The sequence below is a fragment of the Aphelocoma coerulescens genome, chromosome 1A, assembly GCF_041296385.1.
Source record: "Aphelocoma coerulescens isolate FSJ_1873_10779 chromosome 1A, UR_Acoe_1.0, whole genome shotgun sequence".
Classification (NCBI taxonomy): domain Eukaryota; kingdom Metazoa; phylum Chordata; class Aves; order Passeriformes; family Corvidae; genus Aphelocoma; species Aphelocoma coerulescens.
The window spans coordinates 16,393,040-16,404,505 of NC_091014.1; the positions used below are offsets into that span (position 1 = coordinate 16,393,040).

At 40.7% G+C, this 11,466-nt stretch overlaps 1 protein-coding gene across 2 annotated transcripts; it reads left to right on the top strand.

Annotated features, from left to right (window-relative positions):
- Nucleotides 1–333: 333 nt before the first annotated feature.
- On the top strand, nt 334–11,026 carry TRMU (tRNA mitochondrial 2-thiouridylase). Of its 2 annotated transcripts, XM_068995320.1 has the most exons (11): nt 334–469; nt 880–1,045; nt 3,208–3,314; nt 3,873–3,995; nt 5,126–5,298; nt 6,270–6,323; nt 6,830–6,896; nt 7,716–7,816; nt 8,847–8,991; nt 9,239–9,321; nt 10,499–11,026. In XM_068995320.1, exons 1-11 carry the CDS (start codon nt 382–384, stop codon nt 10,643–10,645), a joined length of 1,254 nt encoding a protein of 417 aa, XP_068851421.1. In that variant the 5' UTR covers nt 334–381; the 3' UTR covers nt 10,646–11,026. The 2 variants fall into 2 exon arrangements, with proteins under 2 accessions (XP_068851421.1, XP_068851431.1); XM_068995330.1 differs by lacking the exons at nt 334–469; nt 880–1,045; nt 3,208–3,314 and having other exon boundaries at nt 5,185–5,298.
- The last annotated feature ends 440 nt before the right edge of the window (nt 11,027–11,466 follow it).

Below are 11,466 nucleotides of genomic sequence, written 5' to 3' on the forward strand. Positions count from 1 at the left end.
GTAATGCAAAGGAGAAGACAGCAGCTTGTTCCTGCCCGATGGTGTAGTCGTGGCTGTCCCTAGCTGGGCTAAACTTTGGCTTATTCAGGGATAACGGCCATGAAACAATCAAAGGGCGATGTTTTGTTCACAGTTTTCCTTTGTCTAACTCACTATGGTGGGCCCTGTGGCTCAGGGGCAGGGGTCGTGTCTAGCGTGTGCGAGGGTTTTGGCCTGATGAGGGCCAGAGGCCGCCTCTCCCCTTCCCAGGGCACTCTCCCGGAGCGCTGCCCTCCGGCCGCGCGGGTGCCCCGCCCCGGCCCGCCCCGCCCCGGTGCGCAGGCGCGTGCCCGCCCTGCCGCTGTGGGGAGCGCGGGGCGGGCGGAAGCGGCGGCGGGGGCGATGCTGGCGGCCCAGGGGCGCCGCGTGGCCTGCGCCGTGTCCGGCGGCGTGGACAGCGCCGTGGCCGCGCTGCTGCTCCGCCGCCGAGGTGCGGGGCGGGGGTGAGGGCGGCGGGGCCGGCCGTGCCCTGTGCCGCGCTGCGCGGGCCGCGTGTCCCCTGTCGGTGCCCGCTCAGCCGCCCCCTCGGGCTGCTGGAGTGGCCGCAACCGGGCAGGACAGCGCGGGGAGCCGGGCACCGCTGGGACGGCGGAATAGCCGCGAAGGAGGGGGTGGGAGTTGTGGCTTACCGTCGCGTTACGTTGCCACAGGAGCTTGGATTAGCTATTACCTAGAGAAAAAAGCCATAGCTATACAATAATTCTGCTGTAGAGTTTAGCACAGGGCTACTCAACATCTTCGGAAAGACGCAGTTACCAAAGCCATTCTTGAGAAACACAGGGTTTGCGTCCAGACTGTAAGAATTTAACTTTCTAAGACATCCTCGCCTTCATTTCATAGGCTACCAGGTGACAGGTGTGTTTATGAAGAACTGGGACCCTCTAGATGAACAAGGAGCTTGCTCTATTGACAGAGATTGTGAAGATGCTTACCGGGTGTGCCAGAAGCTTGATATCCCGTTTCACCAGGTTTCCTACGTGAAGGAATACTGGAATGAAGTGTTCAGGTAGAAACACGTTTACACTAGCTGGTTTTCCAGTATATTAATGTGGTACCATGTTATAATCAAAAGCATGAATGGACAGATAATGAGCAATGGCAATTCACTGCAGTATTATCAGTGGTAAGAGAAAGCCCTGAAGCCTGTTAATATTTGAGGAATTACCTTTTCTCTTGTTTGTATTTAAGGTCAGAATTTATATTTTGGTTTTAATGTGTTATTTTAAAATTAATAAGAGATTTCTCCTTGTGGTAGTGTGTAGCAATTGCTTTGTTGCAGCTTATTTCTTCAACTGCCCGTGTACTGGCCCAACCTTACTGCAACTTGAAAAAAAATTATTTAATGGGGCACAGTTATTGTTTGTGTGTGCAACTTACACAGAGCATTTTACATAATGTGTGCTGAATCCAGTTTAGCATAAAATGATTGTGACCTAGCCTTGTTTCTTTAAACTTAAAACAAATTTGAAGCTGTTCTCTGAAGAGGGTGCTCAGATTTTCTGTGAATTTATTTCACTTTAAGGGAAGTTCTACATAGGAAAAGCTGAGAGATTTTCTTGGAAGGTAGGAGAAGAAGGGACATGTTGGTATAACAGCATAATTTATCTTTATGTGCTGAACATAAGTACATAAAAGTTGGTCCCTGATCTTCATCATCCCCCTTTAAGTAGTGCTGTTATTACCCTACTTGAAAGTGAGGAATAACCTGGTCGTGCTACTTGTACTGCATGTTGAAATGACATCAAGCTGAGCACCAAACTTCTGGATAGTCAGTGAAGAAAACAGCAAAACAGCCCTTTGCTGGGAAAGTTCACTCCATTATTCTATTTTGCTGTGAGAGAATGAATAAGTGCTACAAAACTTCTTAGGCTTTCTTAATACAGTGTTTCCTAACTCTCTGTTACAAGTGTCTTCATTGGTTTCAGAATCCTTTTTTCTTTACTGTCATCACTGACCTTAAATTTACTCCTGCTCTGGATCTCTCTTAAAAGGGTTATTCACTATAAGACACCTTTTATTATGAGAACTGTTCCAGGTCTTGTCTTTTCCGTGGTTTGTGCAAAGCCTGTTTCAGTTCTTTGCGTTAGAGAAAAGGAACTCTGTCCTGTAGACATCCTTCATTGCCCTTTCTCTGGTTCTGTGCTTTACTAGAAGTTCTGAACTGATGTGAGCCTGGCTTTGTGCTGAGTCCTTTACAGAACTCCCAGTGTACCATAAGAGTACAGTGTGAGCCAGCAAGAGGGAGGCATCTCTGGGTAGACCCAGGTGATTTAATTATTAGTATCAGTTGTTGAATTCAGAACTTTTATAAAGGAGTTAGAGAAAATAAAAGATATGTTGCTTTATTTTCTATTTACTAATGTAATGTATCTCACATAAGGAAGAAGCAAGTGATTCAGTTTCAGATGGAGAAAAGTAAAACCAAATACTAGGATTGCTGTTGTTCTTTTAAATCCAGTCTGTGCCCTCAGTTCCTCTTGACTGCAGTGCTGTTGACAGCAAGCAAAATGATGCAGTGATGAGGCCTTTTGATATCTCAGGGCAGTGTTATATGCAGGTTTAATTTCATTAGTTATTATTTCAGAGTTTTCAAGTGAATAATACTAAGTAATTATGCAGCAGTGTAAAAGGACAACATAACTTTGAGAAGCTTTGAATTTTTAGAAGGGGGAAAAAAAAGGACAGGAAAACGTCTCTAAAATTAAGCCCCATGAGTGATGACTGCTTGTGGTGATGTTATTGCAGCTGAAGTTATTGTCTGTTCCACTGAGACACTCCTGGTGTGTACCACCACATTGTCCCACTGAAAAATTAAAGAGGGTTGTTAATTCTGAAAGTAAGTATTCCATAAGAGTTGGGTAGAATGTGCACAGTGGACAGCCACATCTGCCCAGAAGGAATATTAATTTAATAAGGCAGGGTTACAAGATTGTAAGTGATAATTTTACCCTGTCCACAGTGCACTTTGGGGAAAGTCTTCCAAAAATTGTTTTTTTGCACATTACAATCTAATATTATTTCTAATATTATTTCTAACATAAAATGTTTAATATAACTGGATCTTCTCTGAGACTGGGACTCAGGTTCTCATAGTTAAACACTGTCCAGTTTCTGATAGTATTATGCATGTTAATGGTTCTGATAGACATTTGAGTCTTTATTTTACAGTGACCTCTTAAAAGAGTATGAATTGGGAAGGACGCCTAATCCTGATATTTTGTGTAACAAGCATATCAAATTCAACTACTTTCTGCATTATGCTATGGATAACCTTGGTAAGGCATTTTCAAGTGTGTCAGTACAGAGTGTGTGCCGTGGAAATGCTTAAAGGAAACAAACTCCTTAAAAGGTGGGGAAATACATGAGTTCATGTGCATGCCTAACTCATGTATCTGTGGTAGTATGTCAGTAATCACAAAGCATTTGGTTTTAAGATTGCTTTTGCATACAAAATTATAGAGTGGTTCAGGTTGGAAGAGACTTTCAAAGGTCATCTAGTCCAGCTCCCCTGTCCTGAGCAGGGACATCTTCCACTAGATTAGGTTGCTCATATGTAGGAACAGATTTATTTCAGGGACATGCATTGACCTGACCATTAAGTTCTACATTCTTAGGTTGTCCTTAAAGTACAAAAACACAAGTGCTGGCATGCTGGTGAATAGTTTGCATTATTTAAATAGCAGTAGTACAATTATTGTCAGTATAAGACTTCTCTATAGGTTTTCTTCTTTCATTGCTTTCTGCTTTTCTTGCTGTATGTTTGCAATCCTGTTTCGAACTGTGAATTTCAAGTTTGTGCCTTTATGTTATGTTTGGGTTTTTTTCCTTGATAGGAGCAGATGCAATTGCTACTGGGCATTATGCCAGGACCTCACTGGAGGATGAGGAAGTGTTTCAACAGAAACATACTAGAAGACCACAGAGGCTTTTCAGAAACCGTTTTGAAGTTAGAAATAGTAAGTTGTGTCTTCATTTCATGTTTTATCCTACATATGAAAGGGAAATTTAAACTATATTTGTTGTCACAGAATCAGAGGTGTTTGTTACCTTACACACAATGATTACTGATTAAACCCCAGCCTTTATAGAAGGTTGGTTGTGCTAAACAAGGTATTTACATTACTGAAAAGGACCCTGACTTGTCAAATACTACAGATTCTGTTTTAAGAGTCAGATGAATGTCTGATACATGGTGAGAAGCATGCTATACCCAAAGGGAAAAAAACTTGTAAACTGAAGCTATGCCATCACTGCCACAGTGATGATTTTACATTATAGATTCCCTGCTTTCATTTGTTTGTTCTGGACTTAAAGGGGTTTATTTTTTTCTTTGTTTTAATTTTACTTCTGGGAAGTTTAAATGGCCCCAACTGGAACTATGGTCTGTATATGGGACAGACTGTGATTTACAGATGTAGTGTTTTGTGATGGGCTTCCTTGCCCTGTTACTGAGATTGTATTGCCAGTTGTGACTGAACTATTGGCCTGTAGTTCGTGTTCTAGTCAAGAAGCACGTAAGTAGTGTTTGTACAACAGCAGAGCTATTAACATTTAAAGAGAGGAGGCAGAACATGATTGAAGAACTGTACCAGTTTTATTTCATCTGGGCAATCAGGAGATTTCATCTATTTTAAAGAAAAAAGTCAGACTTCCATCTCTGAGCATTGGCAATAACTGCACTGATTGCTCAAATCATTGATTTTAGGTGATTTCAGGGCAGTACACTGAAGAACAGTGTGCTCCAAGGTATTTGAATCTTTGTTCTCTCTTTCACAGGAAATGTGAAAGTTGTTTTTGTTTTTTGTATTGTCAATGTCCTTGTCAGTGACACATGCACTGTTGAAATAGATGTGAGGCAGTTTAAGGCTTTGTAAGATTCTGCACTGTACAAATGCAGACTCTTCAAGATCTTCTTAGTGACGAGAAAATATCCAGGTGTTTTCATTAGATTTTGAAAAACATGCAAAATACTGTCTTTAATATGTATTTGGAAATAATAAAACAAATGTTGATTGTCAAAATACTAAAGCAAGTTGAACTATTAATGGTAGTTATGATGAGGTGTTTTATGTGTTTTGCTTTGCAGCTGTGAAACTCCTTCAAGGCGCTGACCTCTTTAAGGACCAGACATTCTTTCTAAGTCAGATCTCACAGGATGCTTTGAGGAAAACTATCTTCCCTTTAGGGGATTTAACAAAAAGTTTCGTAAAGAAGATAGCAGCAGAACATGACCTTCATCATGTGCTAAAGAAAAAAGAGGCATGGTAACACTTAAAACTCTTTTGATGTGTATTTCTCTCTAAAACAACTTTCCTGAACTTTTCGAACTTTAATCTGTGGCAGCCCATCCGTTTCTAATAGAAAATAATAATATAATAGGCTGGGAAGCATTTTTCATAGCTGGCTACTGCCTTAAAAGTACTTTTAGGAGCTTGTGGTTAGTTGTGTATTTTAGCTTGCAGGTATTTTGTCTACTGCTGTATCTCAGAAGAGCTAAGATGTAGGTGAATGTGTCGGATGCTGTGAGCCTGAAGGAAAGCATCCTCTGTCACAGCAAGGGAGAAGCCTCTGGTCTTTATTCTCCATAGCTTTTAAGAGCTTCCTCACTGTAATTTTTCACTATGTCTTTAGAAATTGGATCATACTATTTTCCCACAGTTACTCTTAAAAAAAAAGTTACGTTTCTTTGAGAATTAAGACTTCTTGAGTTGATCTTAAAAACTGTAATGCAGGCAGTAGTTGTTTTGCTGATGCTGCCTTGATTGCTTTTCATGTTTATATTCAGCCTCAGTAAATGGGTGCTTGAAGAATGTCAGCAGTAACTGAAAAGAAAAGCCTGTTTCATTCGGAAAGTGTTTTTTTTCAAGAGATGGACCATCACTGTATCATTTTGTTACTTTTGTGCTTCAGTATGAAAGAGACTTCTGTTTTTAATGTACATACAATCTAGTCACCAAGGTTAATGTGTTTATTTATTGAACAGATTTTCTATTTCCTATTATCTCTCTTACTTTCAGTGCTTACAGCTCTCACTGATTCTGTATAGAATTAGTTTACCTATGTTGCAGCAGATGTTGTGGATTTGTTTATGACATGCCTAAGATAGTTTGGCATATATGGGAGGGGAAACAAACATCTTGGACACATTATTTCAAGCAATTTCTTGGACAGACATTATTTCAAATGTTTTCCTCTGCTTCTATGGATTCAATTCCATGTTTCCTTTTCAGAGTATGGGGGTCTGCTTCATTGGTGAAAGAAACTTTGAAAAATTCCTTCTTGAGGTGAGCAACACTAAATCTGTGACAAACTTTGTTTTCTTCTGGCCTTCACTCACTGTCTATAGAAAAATCTCCGGCAGCTTGTGGCCCACAGTAAGTAGCAATGTCCCGCCTGCCTTTGCAGTCCCAAGCCTAGTTAGGAGCTGACCCCCACAGCCTGGGGGAGGTATCTTGCCCCTCTACCAGCAGTCACTCCTTTTCTGGAGCGAAAGGAGTGAACATGCACTCCTGTGCCTGCCAGGCTCTGACAAATGGTTGGAATGTGAGAGGGACAAATTGCTGGATCCTGCTGTCCCCTGACATATGTGAGGATAGAGGACTTGAAGCCTAGAGTTACTGCCCTTCCTGCTTTTCCCTGAGAGCAGTATTGAGGAAGAGTCAGTAAGCTGCTTGGGCAGAGTTTGCTTTTTTCTTCTTCTTCAGCTTCAAGAGAATGTAGTGACAGGATCTGAAATATGCTGTGAGGTTTTCTTGGGCTATCTTGTGACTTACCTCTTCCTCTTTGTTAGTATTTGGAACCTCAACCAGGTAACTTTATTTCCATTGAAGATAAGAAGGTGATGGGAAGACACAAAGGTAATTGGCTAACTTACCGTAATAACTTACTTTTAGATAAATGGAACAATACTGCTTATATTTGGAGGGACAAATTTTGGGAAATTCCAAAGGAGTCTACAGGTTTTTACCCTGTTTGTTAAACCATGGAAAATTTGCTGTATCCAATAGTAGAGCCTTGAACTACAACTGATTCTTGATTAGTTGTTCCATTTTGCAGGAAAGCAAATAATTATTAGGGTTACTCTGTCAGTACTAAGTGGTTGTTATTTTAATACCAGGAGACCATTGTTCACTTAATTCCTTCAAAATGACTGTGCTTCCTTTCCATAATCTTTAGTATCTAAACTTTGTAGAAGAAAATGCACCTCAGTGATACACAGCAGGACAGCATCACACATGGGCACCTTAACTTTTCCTTTTCTCCCATGTGTTCTTCCTTTGCTGTCCTCAGTTCAAGCTGCCAGAACTGAGTTCCTCTCCCAAGTAATGTATGGTAATAGAGTGTTATACTGGTACATAAAAGTAAGGGAGACTGGCAAGACTGAATGGTAAAAAACCCACAAATTGAAACTGAAATAAAGAAATGTTTGTCTTGTATAAGACCTAAGAATACTACAGGTGAAATGGATTATTTGAAATCTTTAGTTTGCCTTTCAGGTAGAGATGAAATTGCAAGTAGAGCTTAGTTTTAGTTTGTGACTGGTCCTCTTCTCTAAGGCAACTTGGTTTGTTATTCTTTGTTTAGTGGTAACATTTTGGGGAAATTATTTTAATGTGTTTTTCTGAAATAAAAAGATGAAAAGTTCCTAGCAGTATTCCATTTTTATATTTCTTTAGGTTGGTTCCTCTTCACAATAGGCCAGAGGGCTCGGCTGGCAGGCCTCAAGGATGCTTGGTTTGTTGTAGACAAAGATGTCAGCACTGGAGATATCTATGTGGTGAGTTAATGAGCACTGGGTTTGCAAATGACTAATGCATACATTTTGTGACTGCTGCTGTATGGAGCATGAGCCTAACCTGGGTAGAATTCTTGGCTTTCCTCTTGGCAGAAACAAGAACCAACTAGTGTAGCAGCAGCAGATGTGAAACATTTTCCAAACAGGCTTTTCATGAGCACCAAATTGTTCTAGATTTTGGCACAGAGCTTTTCCAAGCAAAAGGCAAATACTGAAAAGAATCAGCCAATCTCCTGAACTCTCATTTTCTACTCTAAAGGATGAGGCTTTAATCTTAGTTATTATGACGTGGTTTATAAAATACGTATTATCTTGGTTTATGATATATTGCTGCTTTGTTTTTCTAGTAAAAGAATAAGGAGCCAGTGACAGAGTTTTATCATTTTGAAAACTGAGGCAGAATGTGTATAATAATGCAAATAATTGGTGTGTTAATGGCTAATCATATGTGGTCACTGGGAGGAGTTCTGCAGCTTGCTAGCGTTGATAATGTTTCTTCCTGTTCATGCAGTTGTTGCTCCTCTTGGATACTGATGTGATTGTGATAAGGTGTTCTGCTACTTGTTGATGTGCTGGTGGGGGGGGACCATAATCAAATGAGAATTGAGAAGAAACAGACAGGAACACTAAGAATTTTTTTTTATGCCCTGCAGTGAGTTTGTCAAAGGCAATGCCTTTGTTGGGGAGGTGTTGATTTGGGAAGCTGGAAAAGAGGAAGGTAGCATCTTGTTGAGATAGGATAAAGGAGGTCAGATTTCTGAACTCAGCCTGAAGAAGGCAGAAATGCAGTTGGAGGGAAAAGCATACAAGAAGAGACATGACTGAGGAGTGGAAGACTGACAAAGCATTCAGGCTTGCTGTAGCCTACTTTAAGTGCTAACAAATGCTTGCTTTCTTGCTCATATTGCCTTCATCTTGCTATGGCTTGATGCTCCTTCTATACTTCATGCTTCACTTTACAAGCTACACGCTCTTTGGCAAAAACATCAGCAATAAATAAACATTTTTTAAGGCACCATCAAGAGATCACCCTGCTCTGTACAGAGACCTCCTGCGGACAAGCCGAGTGCACTGGATAGCGGAGGAACCTCCGGCAGAGCTTGTTAGAGAGAAGATGATGGAATGTCATTTCAGATTTCGGCACCAGATGGCACTGGGTAGTCAAACCTTGTTTTACTTTTTGTCTTACTCAGTTTGTGAAACTCTGGTAGCATGTTGGTGTAGTTCTGCAGATAGTGGAAAGGTTTTGGCTTGGCCTTCCTGTTTCTGCAGTGTGTTATGCAACAATTCTGTATCTTGACTTAGATCTGTTTAGCCTAGGTTTTCCTTCTTTAACGTGAACATAATGGTTAACTGTCAGGTTTTCTGCTCATGTCAGGTGTTTCTGATAATTTTCTGCTCTAGTGCCTTGTGTCCTGACTCTAAACCAAGATGGGAGTGTGTGGGTAACACTAGTAAAGCCAGCAAGAGCTATCACACCTGGACAGGTAAGTTATTAGTTTTCCTTCCATTTTTGTGTTTTACCTTATCTGGCTAATAACACAGAGTAGCTGGAGCAAAGTAATTTATTTACATGTGAGAGTGGTTAGCTCTATTTTGACTGTTCATCAGCTGTTTTCGAGGAGATTGTTTCTAGTTTTAAGTGGTCTGTTGTTATCTGTATAGTCTGAGAAACTTGCTTACAAGTTTTAGAAATACATGGAAACATCTCTGGTGATCAGTTGTATATGCAGAAATGGAAGCTGTTGTTGTTTGCAAGAAATTGATTTTAAAAGGCATTAATTTGGTAATTGGCTGCTTAATATGGGTTTAGTGTTCAAACCAGTTTAGGGAGACTCTGTCTGGGGAAGTCCATTGTCCTGTAGAGTACTGAGAAGAGGTGCTGTGCCTAAAAGGGATGCCTTTTAACACTGCCAATATAAATATACTCCATCACATCCCAGCACAGTGGCTTTCAAATATTCCCTGCATGCCTTCTCCCAGCATCTGTTGTACCCACCCTCCCCGATACTTGGGGGCCTGTGGGTCACATCAGGAGGGAAGTTGTTTGAGAACTGTTTGTAGTGGAGAGAAGCTGAGAAGAATCCAGCCAGAGCTTATGAGAGACATGAGAAGCCCCTGAGTGCCAGCAGCTGCTGAGCCTGTAACCGGGCTCTGTTTTGCCAGGGAGTGAGACAAGGCAGGAGGTCTGGGCTCCCCTGTCCTGCAGGAACCTGCTGAGCACATCGGGGAACTCCAGTTGCTTCCTTGCAGATGGTCTGCTGCCATAGTCCTTGGCCCCTTCCTGTTTTGGGAAGTGCCACTGTAGGCTGGGCACAGTTGTCTGGGGAAGGTCCAATGAAGATGCAAATTATGTTATGTGTGTCATCCCCTTTGGAAAGGAAATTTTCCAGCACAATCTATTCCACCTCAGTAACTGAAGAGTTTTGAGATGGTCTTGTAGAAGTTCATGATGAATTTTGTTTATAAATATACACTCATCTAAGCCAACAAATCCTCTGTGATTTGCGTGGTTTTTTTGTTTTTTTTCAGGGTTTTTTTAAGATTTAGCCAGAACAGGTGTAAATGAACGTGCTCACTCTCCGACAGGTCTTGCACAACCTGCAGTTGCTCACCATGGTTTTTGCAGCTGCTAAAAAGACTCTCCCTGTGTTTATCTCCTAGTTTGCCGTGTTCTACAAGGGGGACGAGTGCCTGGGCAGTGGGAAGATCCTGAGGATGGGCCCATCAGTGTATACCTTGCAACAGGGCAAAAATCGAGAGGAGAGTCCAAAGAAGGAAGAGATTGACAAAATAGAACCAGCAACATAACACTTGGGGTTGTTTATTGAAGGACTTTGGAGAATTTGCTGCCTGAGAATAATAAAAACTATAATAAATGTGATTTTTGTTGATCAGTATGTTCTTAAGGCCAGTTAACTGAGGAGTCCCAGCTCTTGACTGTTAGCACTGAAGGAGTTTAATGCCAGTCTGGTGTAATTTTGCTGGACTGTATGGTGCTATTTATGCTAATATGTATCAAGGGATGTCCTAAGGTGTTCTGTAATAGTAGTTACACATACAAGAATTTTAATATAAAAATCATGTCTGAAATAATAAATCTATCTCTTACGTGTAAGTGAAATACTTTTTTTTCCCTTACTTAAAGGTGTAACTGTCCCTAGTAAAGGACATACATTATTTTACTATGAATGTGTGCTTGTGCTTTGAATTCTGGAAAAGGAATTAATGATGTTCAAGTTCAGCATTTGGAAAGAACTCCAAGCAACAGATACTTATTTTTCATTTTGAATAGTTTTGTAAAAAATGCTTTTGATTCTTAAACTGTATTAAGTAGTTGTTTCAGATGTTTACTTAAATCAGAATTACAAATCTTAGGGGCTTAAAAACCATCTTGAATGTTAAATGTTTTCACAGAGCTGACTCATTTTCTGTTAACTGCTGAGGTCTGAGGCTGTTTGGTTTGTCTCCTGGAGAAGAGAATGCATTGTGCTTGAGAAAAATGCAAATTCATAGGGATTTCCTTATTGTGGTTTGAGCTTAATATAGACCTAATAATGATTGGATCTTGCTATGTCTCAAATTGGAATGCTATTAGGAAGAGCTGAATACAAATTGAATGGGTTTATAAG